Below are 25,363 nucleotides of genomic sequence, written 5' to 3'. Positions count from 1 at the left end.
TTCTTTTTGAAGTAGCAACCTATTGGGTTAACCATTCCACTCAGTCAATAGAGCATTGTTTTTAGACCATGAGGTCTTGAGTTTGAGCCAAGATGTGGACATTTTCTTATCCTGTTTCATACCAAAGTCTGTGAAAAATGTGAAATTGAAGATAAAAAAACTTTGAAAAAAAATGTTTTTATAAAAATACAGAAATATTAAAAAAAATATTGTTCTGCTATTAGGATTATTTCATTGACAAGTTAATTTTAACTTTGACTATTTTTAATGTAATGTGGTTTTTAAGGTCAGACGACACGTTCCTCGAGAATCTTTTTTGTATCTCCTCGTAATAAAGAGTTCCAAATAAGTGAATAAAAAATATTAATTTTATAATTATTTTAAAGATGATTAAAATTTAATTGGATGTGGTTATGTGTCTAGATGGCCGAGTGGTTAGAACCGTGGCCGCTCACTGCCAGAAGCGAATAGGTTCTAGAGGTCGTGAGTTCAAACCCCCGCCCCAGCCGAGATAGAGTTCCAATACGTGAATTTTACTGTGCTGTATTTGTATTTATTTTTATATCAGCAATTCAAGTGTATTTTCAAGAAGATTAAATAGGAAATTGCATACTCTAGTATTTTGCAGAAATGCCTGGTAAGGTACCCTAATTTTTTGCAAAAAAGCTTGTCATAATAGTGGTAAACCATCAACAAATTCCTGGAAAAAGTTATATTAAATTGAGGAACGTGTCGTCTGACCTTAAGTGTGGCTTTGCAGCCCAGTGACATATCTTTTATAATTTTAGCTTTTAGTAAAAATCAGAAATAAGACCAGTTTTGAATGCCAATATTATAAATCATTAAATTGAAACCCACTTATATCATACCAAATGGTTCACAGCAATTTCTTCTGGTTTCAGGCACACAGTTTGGTTCTAGCTGCTTCCTGTCCCAAGCTACAGTCAATGGAAGCTTATTCATTTGGATCTTTGTTAGAAATTCGAGTAGATTCTGACATAACAAAGGAATCTGTGATGGCTTTCCTTCAATATCTCTATGAAGGTTACCTCATGTTGACAGAAGAAAACTATTGTCATGTCGAAAAATTGGCTCACTCGATGCATATTGACAGTATAATTAGTTATTGCAAAGACTTTAACCAGAGCATATTGTCATCACGCTCTGATATTCATGAAACCACTGACCAGGCTGATTTTAAGCATGTACGGACAACAAACTTATTGAGGGTACTAGATTCCTCACAAAAAAGACTTCATGAAAGTTCTGTGAACGGTGATTCCTCTAAAAGATTAAAACAGTCATCATCTAATCATTGTAGCAATGAAAGTATTTCAGTCAAGCAAGAATCTCCACTTGGGGTAACCCAGTCACAGGGTGGTGGAATAGGAGGGACTGAGTTGAAACAAGGTCCTTCTGCATCTAATCAATCAGAGTCATACTTAACCTCTTCCAATAAGGTGTCCTTGAATATTAACTCTGAAAAAGCTGCTGCCTCAGGTGATGGAGTGATTTTCTACTCCAACCCAAATTTTAAGGAAGGTAGCTCCACTTCTTTGAACTCTACAGGGCCTCCACATGTTCAGGTGTCAGGTTGTGGCAGTCAATTGAATGGATCTCCACTTCCTCTTACTATCTCTAATGTTCATTCATTGCAGACTGTTCAATCATCCAATTTTGAACTTGGGAAAAAGACACCACAAACTGAACCTTATCCTGTGTTGTTAAAGGAAGTTCGACAATCATCAAGCCCCTTTTCTTGTAATTTAGCTAAAGTCAGTGCTTCATGCGCTGGCATTGACAAGGATGACAAACGACCAATTTCTAGTCAGAGCTTATCTCTACAGCAGCAATTTAAAAAGTCTTCAAGAAAATTTAGAGAAAAATCGGAAAGGTATAGTTTTCTTTGACCATGCTGAAAAATATGTTATGTTACTTTGTATTCAAATGGAGAATAGTTTTATGATAATGTTACTCTATATTTTCAGTCAAACATGCACTTCTACTAGCAACAGTGTTCCAAGTACTGACCCTAGTACTGAGGTGAGCCTCAGTATTGTTAAAATTGAACCGGAAGACAGCATCATCCAAACAGATGAGGGGATGTTTTTGTCAACAGCACAGAGAGATGAAACCCAAACAAGTCAGTCCAGCTGGTTACATGATAACCCATCAATGTCGTCTGAGGAGAATTTGAGTCAAGAAGAAACGTCCTCAAGTTTGACCAGTAGAACAGGTAAGAGTCAACTTTTTCTAATCTGAATGTGCTTGCCACCTTAAGTTGTCAACCTCTACATAGGAAAGTTAACTGAAATCCTGTTTTGCTCATCTGAGCTGAAAGCTCAAGTGAGCTTTTCTGATCACATTTTGTCCATCGTCTGTCCATCCGTCCGTCTGTTTGTCCCTAAACTTTTACATTTTGAACTTCTTTTCTAAAACCACCTGGCCAATTTCTACCAAATTTGGCACAAAGCATCCTTATGGTAAGATGAATATAAATTGCAGAAATGAAAGACCGATCTTTATTCAAAGTGGAGAAAATCTTGAAACGTAGAAAAAGGGGTTGCATTTTTAAAGATCTTCTTCTCAAGAACTACTGATTCAAGTTCAATGAAATTTAGCTTAAATAATCTTTATGGAAAGGAAAATATAAATTGCAAAAAGTATGGGCTAATTCTGTTTCACATTTGAGTAATTTACGAAAATAATGGGGGTCAACCAGTTTATAACCTTGGGTTCGGTATTTCGTATATTGAAAACCAGGTTCTTTGTGCAATCATGTTGGATGCATGATAAATGGGTCAAACTGACAAAGATGAATTGCTTGTTGTGCAACAGTTTACATGCGTAAGAAATATATGAAACATGCAAAATATATATGTGCCAATTTCGTGAAGTAAATTGAGGTTATATATTTCAATGCGTTGACATTTTCACTTGTGACAGTGGTTTTAACTTGTTTCGATTTTTCTTTCATTTTCGTTGATAATGCCTTTTAACTTGAGGGGAACTATCGCCTGTATTTTGGAATTTTTGAACAAATCAAACATAGAATTTGGTAAATCAGACATTGAATTTCATCCTACCATGGGGCCATATGGCACATTGTTTTCCCTTGGACTGAAATGTCACATTTTCATTGGTTAAACATAGCACGTGATTGCCTCATATATCTCTATATTTGTTCTGTGAGAAATAATATTAGGCAATATGGCCGTCATTGGTCAATGCTTCGCTTACTCATTTCGACATTTCATAGTATTTTATACATAAATTGCATGCCGTAAGTTCTTAAAGTATTTGGAGTAGTTGCCCTTTGAAATTCTTTAAAATTAGAGAAGTTGCCCTTAGAATATTGACGTCACATTGTTTTGTCTGGAGCAGAACAAAATGGCAGCGTCGAAATTTGCTCAAATCTCTGCAGAGGAAAGGGAGAAAACATTTAAGATTGAATAGCAACAAAACATTGTAAGTAAACATGGGTGAAGCAAAGATTTTGAAAGTATTTGAAAGGTGAGATTGAAAATTTTGAAGAATTTAAATGAGTTAAATTGGACGAGATGTAAGGCATCTTGTACATGGCTTTGCGTAGATCATCGCTATTTGTGAATAAATATGCCGCTTGATAGTCCTCGAGAAAACAAAACACTTATTAGGGTAGTTACTGACTCACTGCGGAAATATATTGGGTTGATCAATCTCATAGAAGGCTCGGCTTCGCATCGCCATCTGTGAGATTGATCAACCCAATATATTTCCGTAGTGAGTCAGTAACTAACCCTATAAGTAATAATATCATTTGAATGCCTATATAAAGCCATTGTTGCTCAGGTGAGCGATGTGGCCTCATGGGCCTCTTGTTTGTTTGTTCATGTGGCAGTGCCTGTACATCTGTTAACACAATTTTAGTCCAGACTTAAGCTTGGAAACTTCTGTTTTGGTTAATCTGGACATATGTTGAAGGCATTTTGTAAATGTGCACTTCCAATTTTTCATCAGAATTTTTACAATTAAATTATTTTCCCCACCTTTGTTTTTAAAAAAAGTAAGGAAGATTGTCTTTACATATTTTGTTTAGTTCACGGTATACCTGATAATATATTTATTACTTTTATTAAGATACATGTACTTGTTAATTCTTAGTTTATTTTAGTATTGTATAAATCTTTATGCTCAAGAGCAACACTATTGTGATATTATCAAAACCGATTTGGTTGGACTTTTCCGATAGCGTCACGATCAGTTTTGACAGCTGCATCGAGTATAAACAAGACCCGCCCCGTAACCACAAACTTTCTTATTGGTCGATTCAGCTTACCGCTGATTGGCTGCTTGAGGATACTTAATTATGCAGGGCAGTGCAAATTTACCAGGCAAAGAAACAAAACACAGCAACTGTAAATGTATATTTAATCGTGCATCGCTGTTTTAAACATGAAACGTCAACGCCTCTTCTTTGGCGGCACAGATTCTTCTGAAATAAAAAAAAAAAGAGACCAAGAATTGTCAGATTTTGCTATTTTACGCTAGTGTATGAAAGTACTTCTTCCTAATTCTATCAGCAATTGTCGTACGGCACATCTTGTAAACAATAAAAGTTTTCTTAAATTACTTTGTTTAAAATATAAATTTTTGAAGCATTTACTCACCACAGAAGCATGATCCTCTGGGACTTGGAGGCCTTCCTAGTGCGGCTGTTGGAAATCTAACAGAATTTGCCTCCAAGATAGGCCGAGCAGGGTTTCCTAACCTAGCGATGGGGCGTCCGCTGTCGAAATTTTTTTATGATCATTGGAAAAGTTTTGGCAACTAATTCGATATTCTCCGGAACTTTGCCTTGAAAATATTTTTCTATTTTCGCTGTGTCGATGTTAACAAGGCCCGATCTTGGTACGTAGTTTCCATTCGATGTCTTCAGTAGATATTTTTCTTTATCACTATTTATCAAATGTCCTCTTATCTTCTGGCTAAAAGAATTTTTGACAGAATCGACGGCCTTCTGCTTCATCTCTTAATCCAACGTTTTCTCTCTCAAAGTTTTCTCAAGTCGTTTTAGATGATCATTCGCACCTTCTAGGATAGACTTCTCTTCCGGGTGTTTACTTACATCCCCACACTGCTGGCTTGTCACGCATTTTTCAATATGGCACTGTCGCGCGGTATGGTCAAGACGCAAGTGACAATTTCAACATTGTTTTCCATTGGCAATATTTCGAGCGGGGGCCCTACAATATTTTTCCTGCATGCTCAGCACATACTCCCTCGCACTCTCAACTTCTGTCTGAAGTTCTTTCATGTCGTCATGCAACTCGTTTATCGATTGTTCGATTGGTGATCGATAAGTGAATAGATCGAGAACTTCATCCCCACATGTACCACTTCCCGGATTAGTAACTGTAGGTGTCTGCGACTGAAAATCCAACTCCTTGCGAGCTGGCGTTTCTCCGGATTGCGGAATACTAAAAATAGGCGACTGGAAATGTCCCGGGGAAGTTCCTTCGGATACTTTTATATTAACAACGGGAACTTCATCTGAACTTGATGTGCGAACGGTCCTGAGAAATTTTGAGAAATTGGCTTGAGAAAGGTCGACATAATCCCCTTCTTTGTCCTTGTATGACATTCGCAGAGTCGGCATCCGGCTGATGTATTTAATCTGAGACTGTATGACAGTTTCAAGTCCGATGTATCCAAGGGACATTAGCTCAGTAAATTCTATAGAAATAGGCGAGACGCGATTTTCATTATAATACAAATAATGAATCTTCAAATCGATCTCATCACCTGCATTCGGCACAGCTTTCGAGAGCGCCATATTTTTTACAAATAGTGGCCGAATGATTGCTAAAATATCGTGCGCAATCTGATTGACCAACCAAATTACAAGAAAGTTCCCGCTATGTTGTAGAAATTCCATAAACAAAAGTTGACCTTTAACCTTTATTGCAACTTGCAAGAGAAAGAGGGAGAGATGAGACATTTTTCAGGGCGCCTGTAAAGTGCGAAACGAAATCGAAACGAAACGAAACGAAACGAAATCGAACGAAACAAAACGAAACCAATCGAAACGAAACGAAATCAAACGAAACGAAACCAAAAATCGAAACGAAACGGAATTTAAACAAAACTAATATCAATTTTGACTACATAAAAGGGGAAATAAATTCATTGAAATAAATTTTTTAACCATAAAATATAACTACCTGTATGTTTCAGATTGCCGCTGAAAATTTTTAAGCCGATTATCTGAAATTTGCAAAAATTATATAATTATGTAAATATGTGATGTACATTCCTCGACCTTTTAAATGTTTCTAATTTGTTTCATTGAATGATAAAAATGATATTCAGACGTTTTGGGGTGAGAGAGAGAGAGAGAGAGAGAGAGAGAGAGAGAGAGAGAGAGAGAGAGAGACCTTAATACTTATCAGCGACATCACAAAGCAAAGTATATACGCAAGTTTGGGAGAGAGAGAAAGAGAGAGAGATATAGAGATATGATGATGATGATGATGGTGATAAATATAGTGCGTTTACAGTATTTACGGAGACATTCCAACTACACGATTTTTTATATCGATATGAAATATTGTAAAAATGATTCAAATACATTGTGCGTGCGTGTGAAAGGGAGAGAAAGAGGGGATTATGTTTGATTTAAGGTAAAACACAGGTAAAAAATACCCTCTTTATCTTGCACGTTAATTTTGTCAAATTACGAGGTCTAAATTCATGCTATACATATTACAACAATTCTTATTATATGTTCGAAGCTGGTAAGCAACCAGTATGCTCTAAATCACATTGTATTCGATCGTTTCATTTTAACAATATTTCAAATCGATAGAAAGAAAATTGATGTTAGAATGTCCCATTCAGTATCACCATCATCATCATCATCATATCTCTATATATCTCTCTCTTTCTCTCTCTCCCAAACTTGCGTATATACTTTGCTTTGTGATGTCGCTGATAAATATTAAGGCATCTCTCTCTCTATATATATATCTCTCTCTCTCCCCAAAACGTCTGAATATCATTTTTATCATTTAATGAAACAAATTAGAAACATTAAAAGGTCGAGGAATGTACATTACATATTTACATAATTATATAATTTTTGCAAATTTCAGATAATCGGCTTAAAAATTTTCAGCGGCAATCTGAAACATACAGGTAGTTATATTTTATGGTTAAAAAATTTATTTCAATGAATTTATTTCCCCTTTTATGTAGTCAAAATTGATATTAGTTTTGTTTAAATTCCGTTTCGTTTCGTTTCGATTTTTGGTTTCGTTTCGTTTGATTTCGTTTCGTTTCGTTTGATTTCGTTTCGTTTCGATTGGTTTCGTTTCGTTTCGATTTCGTTTCGCACTTTACAGGCGCCCCATTTTTCATTAGCACACCTTAAATATTTATATTTGATAACGACGATAATTAAACCCATGGCACATGATCATCTGTAAGATTCCCGGGATCTTTTTGCTTGTCATTAAGTTTATTATTATTAAAAAAGGCGGTTTTTGGATGCATCTTGACAGCCTTTTATTACATGATGTCGCGATGGCAATGATAAATCCTATATTACAGGCACGTAGTATCGTTTTTAGCTCACCTGAGCTGAAAGCTCAAGTGAGCTTTTCTGATCACTCGTTGTCCGTCGTCCGTCTGTCCGTCCGTCTGTCTGTCCGTCTGTAAACTTTTTACATTTTGATCTTCTTCTCTAAAACCACTTGGCCAGATTTAACCAAATTTGGCACAAATCATCCTTACAAGAAGGTGAATATAAATTGCAAAAATAAAAGGCCAGATTGTATTCAAAGCGGAGAAAACCTCGAAACTTTTAAAAAAGGGGGGTGCATTTAAAAAAATCTTCTTCTCAAGAACTACTGAGTTAATCTTAACGTAATTTAGTATAAATCATCCTTAGGGAAAGGAAAATATAAATTGCAAAAATTATAGGCGAATTTTGTTCCAAATTTGAGATAATTGCGAAAATACTAATAAAGAGGGCTCGTTATTCCATATATCGTAGGCTGGCAATTCATTGCGATAGACTGGTCTTATGACAGACATCGCCAGTCTACTGCAACTCGAAAACGAGGTTCTTTGTTTGAAGCTGGCAGTTTGTTGTGCAACAGTTCACGTGCGAATATAATCTATGAAACATGGAAATAACATTGGTGCCGATTATTGTGAAGTAAATTGAGGTTAAATATTTCAACGCGTTGCAATTTTCACTTGTGAGGGTGGTTTTAGCTTGTTTTGATTTTCGTTTCATTTTGCCTTTTAACTTGGGAAACAATCGCCTTGTATTTGGAACATAGACTTCGGTAAATAGGCAGTTGATTGTTTACCTGCGAAAATGATAAAATCTGATGCATTAACAACGTACTAAAGTGCATTTCCCTCTGTTTTTATTGTTTATTAATTTCTAATTGTGTCAACAAGGATCAAACAAGGGAGCGACTTTGGTTGAAATAATCGATTTTTGATCGATAACTTCGCCGGAATTTCCTCCGAAAGAGAATTTGAAGTAGCCATGTATTCCGGGTTCATAATCGTGTAAATTAAATCCAAAGACAATAAAAAGATGTTTATGAATTTGAAAAGACATTTTCACAGCCTCAGTTAAACCCTGAACATGTGATTAATCACCCGCGAGTGTCTTATCTTTAGAGGTTATAAATACGGGTGATGCAAACACATATACCATGCATTGAAAATTACAATCGATAATCATTACATTTCTTGTTGATACTACAATTAGAAGGTAACTTGTAATTATTTAATAACTCTGCCAAATTAATGCAAAACCGTTTGTTTACAGTTATCTTCAAAAACTAAAAACTGTTGTAATTGGGTCATAGGGTAGGACTAATTTCTCCAAAATACACAGTGCATAAACTGACTTTGTGTCACCTGGCTAACTCAATTACAAAACATTTTATCTATATAATGTATGAATGCATTAAAAAAAATAAAATAAACAAATTGGATAAGTTTTTAAAAGTTGCCTATCATTCTACTGACGCTGAAATGTTTGTTGATCATTGGAATTGTCTTGCTAAACATTATATACTTGTGTACAGAAAAATCAAAAGGATGACGTGCTATAACTACTTTCTGGGGTCCTTTCTCATTTGATAAATTATTTGAAATCTGCAACAATTTTGGTATTTTTCAAACGAGTAAATAAAAACTTCTTTTAAACAGTTCTGACACATTACAATTATGAGGATATCCGTGCATTATCATTATTTTAAAGAAAATATTGCAGCAGAAAATCATCTTGGTTTGTGGCCGTTTGTTGTTTTTGAGGGAATATGAAATAATTGATGGGCCTTAGTACAGAACTGATACCTGTATGCCTGACAATACATTAAATTATATAGCTTTTTAACACATCATGTGACAACATTTTCCAGTCAAATGTTTTCATCGATCAAGTGAATAAGGTTTTAAAACGTCACACAAGTTTACATCAGGTACACAATTATTTAAGGGAAGACCAATTAAGTTTTTTACTGTAGCCTTAGCAACTTTTGCCACAGAGTTCAAACACTGCGTACTGCCTTCCAGACTAGCTGGCGATTCTCTATCCGTCAATCTTTGTTAACTTTCACATATGAGATATGAGCTGTGAAAATGAAATGTATCTCATCTGCATGGTATATTCATAGAGCTTGGCATCTTAAATAAACACACTAAAATATTCACTTAGATGTGGAAAATGAAAATTACACTAATTTAAGTTCGATATTTTTTTTTCATAAATACCAATATACCAAACAAGAAATATTGCAGGTAAATGATATCTACCTTTTCCAGTATTTTCATCATATAAAATAGATATGTATTGCATGGCCTCTAAGACAACATATTAATGAAATAAAATGTTGGCATCCTTTAATTGTGTAGATTCAAAATGTTCAAATTATGATTACACACAATAAGGTAGGCCCACAATGGGTCCTGATTTTTTAACTGATATACGTCTTAGGAAATGTATGATTTTTTTTTATCTTAAATGAGCTAATACTGTTCACATATGTGCAAAAACTGTAGGAAATAAAATACCGGTGTTATATATAATTAATATATCACAATATATTTTCACCCCTACCCCTTTATAAAATATTGAGTTTTAGGTCAGAAAATTATCATGGTACTTAACTTTGCTAAATATTAAATTTTACTGTTCTTGATTATTTAAGGACACACGAGACGTTCCTCAATTTCATATAATTTTCCTTGATAAATTATTCCTTATTTATTAACATTTAAACCTGTTAATTCCCAAAAATTCAAGGTTTATTACCAGGCTATTTTTAGAGCTATAATATTTAGAATTTTCCTTAAAATAGCATGCAAAATGCATTTGAATGCTTATAAATAAAGTCATAGTATATATTTTCAATTGAGCACTTTATATCTAAATAAAAAAGTATCATATAACAGGAAAATATAATTATGGAATTACTTGGTGGAAATCTTCACATTGTGGAGAAGGCATTATAGATGGATATAATTCAACTACATGTTTTGTTTACATGCAGATGTTGACGATTACATTTCCTTGCGAATTCCCCTTTCATCAACTGTATATTCCTATTAATTTATAACATTTGATTTTTAAGGCATACTATCAGTCAACAGAAGAAATATTGCAGGAAGGGCGTATGAGAAGGGAATTCCAACGGGAATTGACTATCGGAGAAGTATAATAGACTATATGGAAAGCAATGGGGCGCGGCTTGGAGAATACTCTCTACCCCGAGGTTTGCGAAAAACTGCATCTCAAAAGTTTAAAGTATGTCCTACCACAATTACTAGATTTTGGACTCAATATTGTAATGGAGGGTGCGTAAAAGTACCTGTTCAAACTAATCGAGGAAGAAAAAAGAAATTGTTGGAAGAAGATGCAGAGTACGTCCGTTTTTTGAAGCATGTTAGACCATCAATGCCCTTGACAACTGTTAGAGACGAACTGTTGAAGAAATCAAATTCAATAAAAACCTTGGGGTTAAGTACCATTTCTAGAACACTGAAAGACTTTTAGAGGACTTGAACATGACCTATAAACGAATATAAAAAATAAATGAAAACCGATTCACCCCACAGAATATGAACTATACGCAGCATTATATCAATCATATCAATCAGAAAGATCCATTCACTTTAAAGTTCATGGATGAAATGGGAATTAAACTTGCGGATGGACAAAATAATTACGGTAATTCAGTTAACTCGATACAATCCTCATGCGAATGTCACTGTAAACGCAATAGTTGGAATGAGTGGGGTTAAATACGTAAAGATATTTGATGGACCTTCAAATGGCACTGAATATGTTCAGTTCATTGCAGAAGCCACACAAAGCTTTACAGACGAGGGTGAACCTGTTTTCCACCCAGGGGATGTCTTGATAGCTGACAACGCAGCAATTCACCATAACAGAGCAGAAAGGGAGCTTTGCAACTTTTTGCCAACAGTGGGTGTCGAATATTTCTTTCTACCAACATATTCTCCTGACCTCAACCCCGTCGAAGCAGTGTTTCGTAAAATAAAGAACATTTTGAAAGGGGATAAATACATCCCACTTTTGCATGCTGACCTAAAAGTCGCAGTTTACGAGGCCTTTAAGGTGATAACATCAGCTGACACTTTGTCGTTTTTCAAAGATACGGAGTATATAAACTATTATTTAAATAAAAACCAATACTGTCTTGCTTTTGTCTTTTTATCTCTCTTTTTTAAATGTAAAATAAAAAATAATCCGTGCTGTAGAAAAGAAGAAGCTTCGTTAAAAAGTACCTTGGGAGGAGAAATAGCAGTTTTGCATGTATACCCCCCCCCCCCCCCCCCGCAAGAGATACACAATACAAGTACCTACTTTTTAACATTTTTTTAAATAAACAAGCCCCTGTGCTTTAGAGTTGCCTCAAGACTACATGGAAATAAATAGTTAAAAAACGACACCCCCCCCCCAAAAAAAAAACAACCCAACAACAACAAACACACAAACAAAACGCGTCAATTTGATAAGCTATAATACACTACGAGGGTTAATAAAAAAAATACGAATATTATTGCATTTGCGACTTTTGTACTTCATCATGAGAACCTCTTCCGAATGCACATAATGCAGCTTTACAATACATTTGACTAATTCATGTATCATACGGTATTTCCTCGTTTCTTTAACTCCCGAATTATTAAAGTGTGTTTGCGAGATCTCGTGCTCTGGCATTACGTTTACTAAGCATTTAAAAGTAACTCCGCCTAAGAAAACGAGTTGACCAATCAGACAGTTTTAACACCGGCGGCTTGTATTGTTTATGTTTGACGTAGCTTTCAAAACTGACGGTGACGCTATCGGAAAAGTCCAACCAAATCGGTTTTGATAATAATTGTTAAGTAAAATTTGAATTAATAAGAATAGAAAAGAAAAATGTGACTAAATTCATATATTCTAAAGGGATCGATTTCTAAACTAAGGTGCAGATGAAACTATGTTGGGAACATAGACAAGTTATTAAATAGACTGTGACTTATGGATTATATTGTTTCATATTTAAAAAAAACTTCCTTGCATAAAAAGGATTAACCATTTTACAGCAAGATTATTTAAAGATTATTTAAATCTTACTGGTAATTTGTTTAAAAGCAGTGCAATACCCTTAAAAAAATGGTTTTTTAAAAATTTGTTTAAACGGGGAGTCAACAATTTTTGAAATAAATGTTGATGAAGCAAACTGATATGAATAAATATCAAGTTATTTCTAATAAAAAAATTTTTATGTAACTATTCATAAGTTTTGATTTAATGTAGCTAGGTTTTGGTGTAGATTTGAGTTGAACATATTTTATTGACTATAAAGATGTCAAAAGGATTGGACACAAGTTTGGAAAAAGATATTCCTCTCCTTGTTAAATACATTATATTTTACGATGCCATACAAAAATCCTATGTAATAATTGTAATACATTTAGTGAAACAGAAATAAAATAAAGGTATTAGTGTTAAAGGGGCATGGTCACGATTTTGGTCAAATATTATTTTTTCGATTTTAATGTTCACAATGCTTCAGTAAGGCATTTTTAATAGGCAACCAAAATTTGAGTGTCATTTAATGGGTTATAAGCTAGTTACAGAGCTTACAATTCTTTGCTATGTAAACAAAGCGTTTGTTTACATTTCGAATGTTGAAGTGAAAATTCCAGTTTTAGACCTAAAATAAATGTGTTAATCGTTAGGAACTGTTTATTTATGCTTAAAATGAATAATAAGATAGACAAACCAGCATTTAATAGATTTTTTACTAGTATATTGAACCTATGTAAACAAAAACAGGGCACGAGCCTTGTTTATATGACGAAGAATTGTGAGCCCTGTATCTTGATTAAAACTCAACGACTCGCACCAAAATTTCATTTGATCATTAGAAATGCATTCCTAAAGCATTGCAAATAATAAAAACAGAGAAATAAAATTTGACCAAAATCGTGACCATGCCCCTTTAAGATCAGCAATATCAACCATGATCCTTTTGTTGTCATTAGATTAGTTTATTACATGTAATATTCAATAGAGTATTGTTTTCCTGTTGTATATAATAAGTCTGTAAGGGATGAAAAGAGAGCTTGAGTTGAGAGGTATAGGGTGTCGCTCAATCCAAACCCACCTTGAACCTTTCATACAGTGGGAAATAAGTATGTTGCATGGTCTTTTGTTATTGATAGATTTTATCTGGGGTGTATTCAGTCACATTATATCAAACATGAAATACTTTGCTGATCTGAATGTTTTATTGTTAAAAGTTAGAATACAACTTTATTGATCAGTTTATTATACAGACATGTTTGTTTCTGTTTGGTGCTCATAAGTCGATCAATCAGAAAACAAAAGATTTGATGGCACATAGTGGAAAATCCAAATTGCCATTCTATTTGAAAGAGCTATCTTTTAAAAGATTTTATTGTGAATTAAAGTACATTCACCAATAAACATACATGTATTTACATTTTTTTGAGTGTACATCATTCTCTGTACACTATTAATTTAGACAAATTGCATGAAATAGGAATGTTACACAAGTTGTGTTATAAAAAGACTTTGGTGTATTGCCCAACGTAATACTAACAATATAATTTAAAAAGAATTGATTTCATTTAATAATAAACTGGTTGCTGGTCTGCAGTCTGATCACTCCAACAGTATACACTCCACAGATAAGTTTTTTGTATTCATTGTTGATTAATGTGAGTAACATTCGGTAACATGAAAATAGATTTGCTTAGATTAGCTTGATTTAAATGTCATAAATTTATTATATAAAAATGAACCTCGATAATTAAACAAACAGTTCAAACCGTCAGATATTTGATTTTCTATATACCTGGGATAAATAATAAAAAGCTGAATCAGTGAGTGGTCAAGCATCAAAGTGGTAAAACAGGGAGGTTTAAAGTATATGAAGGGGACGATTATGAAGCATTTTCGCCACATTTCAAATTAGAATTGTTTAATTTAGATTTTGACAATGTTCTATCGAGAATAGCGGTTTCGGATATTGATACAAGCCACCAAGAATTTGACGATCAAACATCCCAATTCATGCCAACAAGAACCCGTTTTCACAAGCTTTCCGAGGAAGAAATTCAAGGAATCCAGGATTTCCCACAATCCAAGGCCACAAAAAAGAATACCAAATGGGGTATAAAGATTCTTACAGGTACTTATTAGTTATTACTGAGAGTGTTTATGAATCTATTGTAGCAAAAATTCAAATGCAAACATATAATGCATGAAGATGTTTGTGCCGTATGTTGTAGATTGGCACACTGAAACTTATGGCGTCCCCCTCGATATGACTACAGTAGATGAAGAGGAATTAGCAAAAAAACTTGGACGATTCTACTGTGAAGCAAAGCCACAGCCTGACCAAAAATATGGGAAACACACAGAATACCACATAAACACAATGAAGTCCATTCGAGCTGCCATTAACCGACATTTATCCGACATTGGTCGGAATATCAATATAGTCAACGACAAAGCTTTTAAAGTTGCGAATAAAGGCCTGACAGGTCTTCTGAAGCGGAGAATGGTCACTGGAACTTTTCGACCAACAACTCATAAAGAGGTCATTGACGTATCTGATTTACAGAAAATCTCTGCTTTCTTTGAGAATGCATATTTATCTCCAATCAACCTGCGACTGGCAGTGTGGTATATTATTGCTGTGAATTTCGTTTCCAAGGGACTCGGTTTCTACTATCAACTCAGGATAGATTCCTTTGATTTCAAAGTCGATGAAAAGGGTTCGACTTATGCTTGTTTGAAACGTGAACAAAAATCAAAAGATTATACAGATTGTAATCATATAACTGAAGCTATGTATGACAAGCGAATATATGAAACTGGAAATCGAAATTGTCCGGTAAAAACGTTGAAGTTTTTCTTGGCTAAAACAGATCCAAATGCATCTTATCTTTTTAATAAATGCTTGAAAGATGCGATTTGTTCTCCAAATATATGCAATTTATGGTACTCTAGTAAGCATCTGAATCAGGGATCATTTGTTAGCTTCCTTCCAGATATTTGCAAGGCAGCAGATTGTAAACGCTACACAGCAAACTGTCTGAGGGAGACGGCAATTCACGCAGGATTTGAGCAGAGAGATATCATGTATTTTTCTAGGCATGAATACGATGCATCTGTGCAAAGCTATAACCGTGAAATATCTGAAAGTGCAAGTGCAACATTATACTCCATGGCTGAAAATATGGGCAGAGTAGAGAATGACAATGTTGATGGTTCATACGAATCCATGTGAAATTTACAGGTGAGATCCTTAAGGTTCATCGCAATTCTACACATTCCAAATGACCTGTATAACAACTGACATGCTCAAAGAGTAATAGGTGAGGACTATCTGATTTGCATGTAGTCACCAGTGACATTACATTTAGTTGTGTAAACTTGACAGAACTAGACTGATATAAAGCTGACAGAGGCTTTTTTTGGTCCAACAGCAATGCAAGGACAAAACGTCTGCAAAAGAAAAGTTAGAAGGCAATCGTTTGATTTGTATGAAGATAGTTGACGCATGCATAATTGTTTGACCTTAAATATGTGAATAATAAATTTGAAGACATATATACTTGTTTGTTGTTTTTTCTGTTAAGCTAATTTGTAATGTGTACAGTATTATGTGGCCTGTTGAGATAAACCGATTTTGCATTACAATATCCATAAAAATCAAAGTACTGAGAGTACTTAAAGACGGAGTCTTGAAAGTTTGAATTTGTAATTGTTCACGTTTTCCTCGGTTATGTTCCAAAAATAATGAGTTTGAATTAGTTGTTTCAATCTAGTATGCTAAAATTCGGCTTTTTACAATTGCCTGTTACTTTGTCATAATTTTGCTAAATCCCGGCCGGGACTGTTCTTCATAATTGTAGAAAATTGACACAACGGTATATTATGTAAAATAAGACCCCAAGAATTTTTTTAAAAAAACTACAACTAACCGGGGAAATCAAAACAACTATCTTTAGGTATATAATTTGAATCGTTATACTTATCTATTTTGAGATCAAAGGGAAAATCTATAAGTCGGACGGTATCTGTTAAACAAGGTTTATGAAAACTCCGAAAACTCTCAAACTGTTGAATTACCGAACAAAGTTAACATTTGTATACCGATAACAAACACAGGCATCTAACGTTAGAAATATTTCTTTTTTACAATAAGATTATTCCAAGTACTATAACAATAAAAAAAAGTTTGTCGCGGTTGCCATTTTGATTTTTTTTTAGACCTTCTTACGTACCTGTCATGATTTTCTTGCAGCGATTCATATAAAATTAATAGGTAAAAAATAAATTCGTTCGCCACTTACTATTTTTTTGTGTGAACTCGTGCATTATTTACACGAATCACGATACAACAGTTTCTGAAATTTCATTAAAAATCATACTCCGAATTCAGTCATCTGCTTTTCAAATCGATAAAACTAGAAAATGGAGATCAAAAGTTAATGAATCACGTCATACTTTGGGGTAGACCTTTCCTGATTGGCTGTTATATATGATATTGTAAATTGTTAATTTTAGCTATTAATTCAGATTTATTTGATTTTGAAATTTCTAAAATATGCAAAGTTAACGCCTTTAACAGTAAAATCAACAAATGTTGTAGGACATTGTCATTTCAGGGATCTTTGTCCTTTCAATACACTCTCGTTTAATAAACGCACAATTTAATGCGTGTCTTGGAAAAATGAACTTAATTTCGAAAGCGATTTTAAAATTTCAAATGAATTCATAGGTCTAATATTGGTGATATATTTATCAATGGAAGAAAGATCGGCTGAGTTTCTGATGAGAGGCATTTAGATATTGATGAAGAATTGTTTTAAATCATAAATATGACTGGTTTTGTCCGTTATAAAGTATAGAAAATGTCACAATTTAATGCGTGTCTTGGAAAAATGAACTTAATTTCGAAAGCGATTTTAAAATTTCAAATGAATTCATAGGTCTAATATTGGTGATATATTTATCAATGGAAGAAAGATCGGCTGAGTTTCTGATGAGAGGCATTTAGATATTGATGAAGAATTGTTTTAAATCATAAATATGACTGGTTTTGTCCGTTATAAAGTATAGAAAATGTCACAATTTAATGCGTGTCTTGGAAAAATGAACTTAATTTCGAAAGCGATTTTAAAATTTCAAATGAATTCATAGGTCTAATATTGGTGATATATTTATCAATGGAAGAAAGATCGGCTGAGTTTCTGATGAGAGGCATTTAGATATTGATGAAGAATTGTTTTAAATCATAAATATGACTGGTTTTGTCCGTTATAAAGTATAGAAAATGTCTCATAACAAATTACATGATTGTATATTCCGACTAAGCCGGACAACATGAACATTAACATTTAACTTGGTTCTTCAAGCGATAAGATTGTATATACAAATTAATCTATTGGTCACCCAAAATGTATAATCTATATAGATTTTGCTTACAATGTATTGTTCAAAATTTAAATTCAGTTAAATTAACTAAAGAGTCAATGAACGAGAAGGCAAATTCAGACTTGTTTTTAATTTCTATGTACAAATTTTTTTTTTAGAGATGAACAGCAGTCATGACGTGTGTTGACTGAAAGCCAAGGAAACACCTATTAGAACCATTTTAACAGGGGCTTGGACATTCGGTAGTTGAGTCAAACGGCAACGTGACGTAGGCTTGTCTGTTTCATTGTAGGCAATTCAGCCATTTCTCTCTGAAATCAACAAGATTTGTCTGGCTTTTGGGCGAAGAATACCCAGTCGGTGTATACCTGGTATTTCGCTTGAAACCAGCGTCGTTTTAACTTGTTTTGACGCAAGAAATAGGTCGTTACACCCTACTGAAAGTCCAAGCTCTTGTTAAAATAGTTCTAACATGTAGGACATCTGTGTATTTTAACCTCAGCTCACGCATGAAGTTCGGTATTAAAATTCACAATTTTTAAAAAATATCGCATTTCGTTTGGGAACTTTACTTTCGATTGAACCTTGAACCTCTTCTATTGATTTTATGAGCTCGTCCACCAACTGAATCGTTGACGGCGTTGTGCATTCAGTTACGTAACTCCATTCCTCAAAACACTACAACTATCGAACCCGAGCAAGAATAATTTGATCAATAAAGCTATTTCTTTATTTTTGTCCCCCGCCGCAACGCGGTGCGGGGACATAGAAATGCCGGGCGTCCGTCCGAGTGTCCCTGGGTCCGTGTGTCTGTGGGTCCGTGCGTCCGTGTGTCCGTCCGTCACACTTTTTTGTAAGCGCTCTCATGCCTACAAATTTTGACGGATTTTAATTAAATTTATACCAAATGTTTATACTACTATTACCTTGGTCAAGTTCGAAAATCAGCATTGGTCGATACTTTTTGTTGGAGTTATGGGACTTTGACCACAATAATGACTCCGTTTTATCCATAAATTGACCTTGTAAGCGCTCTCATGCCTACAAATTTTGACGGATTTTCATTAAATTTATACCAAATGTTTATACCACTAATACCTTGGTCAAGTTCGAAAATCAGCATTGGTCGATAATTTTTGTTGGAGTTATGGGACTTTGACCACAATAATGACTCCGTTTTATCCAAAAATTGACCTTGTAAGCGCTCTCATGCCTACAAATTTTGACGGATTTTCATTAAATTTATACCAAAATTTAATGTTTATACCACTAATACCTTGGTCAAGTTCGAAAATCAGCATTGGTCGATACTTTTTGTTGGAGTTATGGGACTTTGACCACAATAATGACTCCGTTTTATCCAAAAATTGACCTTGTAAGCGCTCTCATGCCTACAAATTTTGACGGATTTTCATTAAATTTATACCAAATGTTTATACCACTAATACCTTGGTCAAGTTCGAAAATCAGCATTGGTCGATACTTTTGTTGGAGTTATGGGACTTTGACCACAATAATGACTCCGTTTTATCCAAAAGTTGACCTTATAAGCACTCTCATGCCTACAAATTTTGACGGATTTTCATTAAATTTATACCAAATGTTTATACCACTAATACCTTGGTCAAGTTCGAAAATCAGCCTTGGTTGATAGACTCGATACTAGTATACTGCTTGACCGGCGGGGGACCCTGGAATTCTATTCTTGTCTTTATAGAATTCGGTTTACACATAGAGAACTTAAAACGATTTAATGCGTGTTTTTATAATATATATTTACAGAAATGCATGAAAAGTTTCTGCACTATTTTCTTTCGCGTAAACTCAATTCATGTGTTCTACGCGTGCCATCCGGTTTGAGACTTCGGCTGACAGTAAACCAATAGACGTGGTCATGTCTAAAAACTATGTAAGGCGGCCGTACTTTAATCATACAAAAATGAAAATATCGGTTTATACTGTTCATCAACTTTTATTTTATCAGAAGTGAAATTTTCCATGTTAAGGAAAACTTGGTAATCATGAATTTCATGGCAAAAATAATTCCTTTTTGTGCATTTTTAAGATAGCAGATTTAGTTGTTGGTGTTAAAGATTGTTTACAAAAAGGTCAATACACGTGTCCAGATGTAATTTGGGTTGATAATGATAAAATCATAACAGATCGCTTGTAACATATTGTTATTTAATCAAAAACACTTTCAGTGTTCAATGAGGATGTGATCATGTAATCCATAAATATTTTGATGGTTCATAAGGATGTGATGTTGACAATAATGTATTTAAGCAATTAATGTATCACTCTAAGCTATTGCACTCTGATGGACTGACATCCAGTATTGTTAATAAAAATACATTTACCTGCACATGAGCTACGATCTGGAAATTTCGAAATGATACAATTGGCTATCATCACAATTCCTGTTGTCTAATTTTGCGTTTCTCTATGTGCTCAGCTATGACTTAAACGTTCAACAACTAAATAATAGTGATGATGTTTTCTCGCTCAATTTAATATATCTGAAGTGTATCAATTTGTCATGGAATCGGGTAGTCATTTTCAATCATGAAAATTTAAAATAATAAGAATTGTAGATGGACGATCCAAATAGTTTGTTTGCAGTGTGTGCTAAAACTAACTATGTACTAACCCATCGTGAGTCAAATTCTACTGTGTGTCAGACGTTCAATTGGAGGAAACTTACATATACTGGAATTGTCATTGATCAAGCTGGTGCGATATCACTGTCAATACTGGTACCTACAGATTTGTTTTTGGGTTTTTAACCGGGTTTTCCAACGCAAAAATCCGGTTATTAAAATGGTGAAAATGGCGGGCGGGCGGCTGCCAAAAGAGTACCCTCATTGTACGGATAACTCCTCCTACAGTTTTCAAGATAGGAAATTGTTCCTTTGCAGATTGTACATATATCAGAGTTGTGCATATTGCTAGGATTTTGATTTTCGATTATTTATGGAAAAAATACCAGCTTTTGAACTTAGTCATTTTTTGGCAAAATATTGCATATAAGGTACCCTCATCGTACGGATAACTTCTCCTACAGTTCTCAAGATAGGAAATTGTTCTTTTGCAGATTAATTGTACATATATCAGAGGTGTGCATATTGCTAGGATTTTGATTTCTGATTATTTATGAAAAAAATACTAGCTTTTGAACTTACTTATTTTTGGCAAAATGTTACATATTGGGTACTCCATTTCACTGGATACGGGTTGACATGGATTATGGATACAGTTCACATAAAAGAAAACCCGGTTTGCTGTCGCATTGACAGCTTTTCACTTGTTAATAAAAGTTTTTCCGAAGTCAGTCAATAAAAAAATTAACCTTTTTTGAAGGCTTGAATAAGCTGTCTTTTTCCCCATTGGATACTTTAAATGAAAATAGAACTTGTTTAGGAGCATTTGAAAGTGATATGTTTGGTGTGAAAATGGAAGAGACATATCCTAAACTAATTGAGGAAAGCTCTACACAGATTCGTGCACCGGATACACAGGCAAAACTCGTACTTGAACAGGATAATTCAAACACAAAAAGTAATACGAAGTTGTCATTGAATGTTTTTGATGAATGGAGAGAAAGCAGGTCAGAAAAAGCACCGGACTTTCATTTAATGAATTAAAAGAAAATGAGCTTTTGGTTAGAACAATTTGTAGTTGAAGTGAGAAAATTAGATGGAACGGAGTACTCGTCAATTTATCTCATACTATGTGGCCTTCATAGACATTTAGGAGAGAACGGAATCTATGACAAGAACTTTTTAGATGAGAAAAATGTGTACTTTGCTAGATTCAGTAAGGTTTTGAATGCTCGAATGCGCACTCTGAATGAGAAAGGTTTTGGATTTGCAGTAAAACGAGCAGACCCTATTCTCCCTGAACAAGAAGACAAACTCTGGGGAAAAAGGGTGTTTAGGCAAGAAAGTGGAGGGGAACTACAGCTAATTATATTCCTCTATGCTTGCAAATTATTGTCCCCCGCCGCAACGCGGTGCGGGGACATAGAAATGCCGGGCGTCCGTCCGTGCGTCCGTGCGTCCGTGTGTCCGTGCGTCTGTGCGTCCGTGTGTCCGTCCGTCACACTTTTTTGTAAGCGCTCTCATGCCTACAAATTTTGACGGATTTTCATTAAATTTATACCAAATGTATATACCACTATTACCTTGGTCAAGTTCGAAAATCAGCATTGGTTGATACTTTTTGTTGGAGTTATGAGACTTTGACCACAATAATGACTCTGTTTTATCCAAAAATTGACCTTGTAAGCGCTCTCATGCCTACAAATTTTGACGGATTTTCATTGAATTTATACCAAATGTTTATACTACTATTACCTTGGTCAAGTTCGAAAATCAGCATTGATTGATACTTTTTGTTGGAGTTATGGGACTTTGACCGCAATAATGACTCTGTTTTATCAAAAAATTGACCATGTAAGCGCTCTCATGCCTACAAATTTTGACGGATTTTCATTAAATTTATACCAAATGTTTATACCACTAATACCTTGGTCAAGTTCGAAAATCAGCATTGGTTGATACTTTTTGTTGGAGTTATGGGACTTTGACCGCAATAATGACTCCGTTTTATCCAAAAATTGGCCTTGTAAGCGCTCTCATGCCTACAAATTTTGACGGATTTTCATTAGATTTATACCAAATGTTTATATCAATAATACTTTGGTCAAGTTCGAAAATCAGCATTGGTCGATCCTTTTTGTTGGAGTTATGGGACTTTGACCACAATAATGACTCCAGTTTATCCGAAAATTGGCCTTGCATGTAAGCGCTCTCATGCCTACAAATTTTGACGGATTTTCATTAAATTTATACTAAATGTTTATACCACTAATACCTTGGTCAAGTTCCTAAATCAGCCTTGGTCGATGGACTCGATACTAGACAGCTTGACCGGCGGGGGACCCAGGAATTCTATTCTTGTTTGGATTGAGAACACGCGAGAATCACCATCTATTGACTCTCGATCAGTTTTTTGTTGGAGAGGACGGAGATGGAAGATTTGTCATGTTTGTTGGACGGTCTTCCAAGACTGATAATAAAGGAGAGTCAGGCCAGCTTATTGTTCAGAGCAAGAGTATCAAATACTATTCAGAACCTGAGGAGTGCTTATCCCATTATTTTTCTCTCTTCCAAGGAAAGTCTCAATAGTCAATAATTTACACTATCAAGATGAAGTAAATAGTCCTTTTTTGCATTCAGGGGAAAGGTGCATCATTGATATGTTTTATGTTTATCTGAAAGCTATGGACGAGGAAGGGCCGTTGTATCGGCGGCCTGTACCACCAGAAGGAAGCCAGAAAATTCACTTTGCTCAGCAGACTCTTGGAATTAACAAATTTAAATATTTTATGAAAATAATTGCAGAAAGAGGAGAACTCAGGGAAATTTTACCAAACTCAGTGGGACGCGAACAGGGGACATGCATCAGAGACATGTTTTGAAGGACTTTTAGAATAAAAAAGTGAGAAGGTACAAGCACATACATATATATAACAGTTATTGGTGTTAAAGAAAAATCGCAAAGTTGAAGACCTTTCAGGGTTTAACGGGTGTTCATACTCAAAGAATCCTATAATTGTGATTAAGTTGTTTTAATTTACAGTTATTATTAGTAGACGTTGCATGTGCATCTACATATAAGTTGCGTCAAGCAAAAAAGGAACCTTAATGACATAATTTAGAAAAAATAGTTTTTTATTGTTTTTATTACAGTGTGTCTTTCCGATAGTTTTAATACCAAATTTTTCAGCAAATTCTTTTCATAACAACGAGTAAAACTGAATTAGATGTGTGCTTCTTATAAAAGATAACGTCATACAAATTGAATAACATCATGAATTTACAGCATGAAGAAGTCACTGGAACGTTAACGTCATTGGAAAAAATACTATTATACCAAATTAGATTTTTTATAAATTTAATAAATCATAATTCAAATTGGACAGGGACTAGATTATCTTAATAATGATTCTATAACAACCCGTCATTACAGCTACGGGTGAATCCAATATTTTACAATGTTAATCCTGATCCCTTGTCACGCCGCTCTGTTTTGTGTTTTGTAGGCAACGAAATGTCCAGTCAGTTCTGCAAGTGTTTTTTGATTTTCGGAAGATTTTAGTGTCTCATATTAGCAATTCATAAGCTTTTAAGAACTGTAAATGGGTATTTCTCCATCCCTCATCGAAATATAAATGTTCAGGGCACGTCAATCCATCGAGTTTTGGGTTTTTTGAATCACATGTAACGAAACCCATTATAAGTATTAGATATTTCATGTTCAGTTGTTTATATAAATGCAAATAAATCATTTAATAAAGCTATCTCTAACAGTCGACTTGGGATATAAAGACAAACACAAAATTATGCCAAACAACCTTCATATTTACGTATTACACTTGTGTATACATGTACCTGTGACAACCATGGCCATCATCGCAAATAAACTTATCAACAGTAACTTAGTTTTGTATGTTACTCTGACACCAAATATTTTAATTTTGGGTAGCACGTTTATCTTTGTCAGAGTATATCTTCACAACACTGAGTTATAAACCTTCATCCTTTGTTTACTGTCAAATGGGTGCTTCTTTAAGAAGTATTATAAATAATAAAAATTATATCAGTAAATGTGGGTTTTTTTCTTTAATAAAGATGTAAAGTTTTGCTCTAATCCGGGCTTTCCTGCATCTCTATTTGCTTTATATTTCTATTTATCTTATGAAATACCAAATCTATTTTATCTAGTTGAAGTACCTACTAGTTAGTTTGAATTAAAAAGTGCTTAAAAGATAACGTTAACATTTGAGGAAAATGTTTCCAAAAGTTAATTTTAAAAAAAGGATGGACGATTGATCAGAAGATCTGCCTTAAAATTAAAAGATATTATTTGCTATAATCTGTTATTTAGTAAATAAAGAAAACCATAATATTCTAGCTTTTAAATTTTCCTGTATCTTTCAACAGAACTCTTCGTCAAAAAGAAGTTAATATAGCCTTAAAATGATCACGACCTTCCAGATCTCTTACAGTGTAATTCTTGTTGGGATAATGTTCTTTCTAGTTAATTTTCAAGATAAAATTTTGGAGGTAATTTTTGTTTTGAATAGTGATATGTTTTTGCCCCAGAAAATTGTAAACAAAAAACATATTATATGCTCTTTTTCATCATCATTTTTTTTGTGTTCAACATTTTTAAATAGATTCATCAGAGCTTCTATACTACATGTACTTTATTAAAATAATAGACTCGAATTTTTGGGCTTTATCGAAAAATTGGAAGAGTACTGTCTTTTGTTTTTTATATTTTAAACATCATTGGTACTTG

General features: G+C 34.2%; 1 protein-coding gene across 9 annotated transcripts in view; it reads left to right on the top strand.

The window, feature by feature from the left end:
- The window catches only part of LOC105342682 (zinc finger protein 236), a 31,269-nt gene that overhangs the window by 2,498 nt on the left and 3,408 nt on the right, over positions 1-25,363 (top strand). For 6 of the 9 annotated variants that reach the window (XM_020073100.3, XM_066084593.1, XM_066084592.1 and 3 more), the window contains exons 3-4: positions 903-1,894; positions 1,989-2,236. In XM_020073100.3, the coding sequence (XP_019928659.3) occupies positions 903-1,894; positions 1,989-2,236 (1,240 nt within the window). Of the gene's footprint in view, positions 1-902; positions 1,895-1,988; positions 2,237-10,640; positions 11,498-14,537; positions 14,739-14,838; positions 16,176-25,363 lie in introns of those variants that run through there. The other 3 variants (XM_066084588.1, XM_011449699.4, XM_034469813.2) reach the window with 3 other exon arrangements.

Source organism: Magallana gigas, chromosome 5 (assembly GCF_963853765.1).
Source record: "Magallana gigas chromosome 5, xbMagGiga1.1, whole genome shotgun sequence".
Classification (NCBI taxonomy): Eukaryota; Metazoa; Mollusca; class Bivalvia; order Ostreida; family Ostreidae; genus Magallana; species Magallana gigas.
This window is presented reverse-complemented; position numbering and strand designations above follow the sequence as displayed.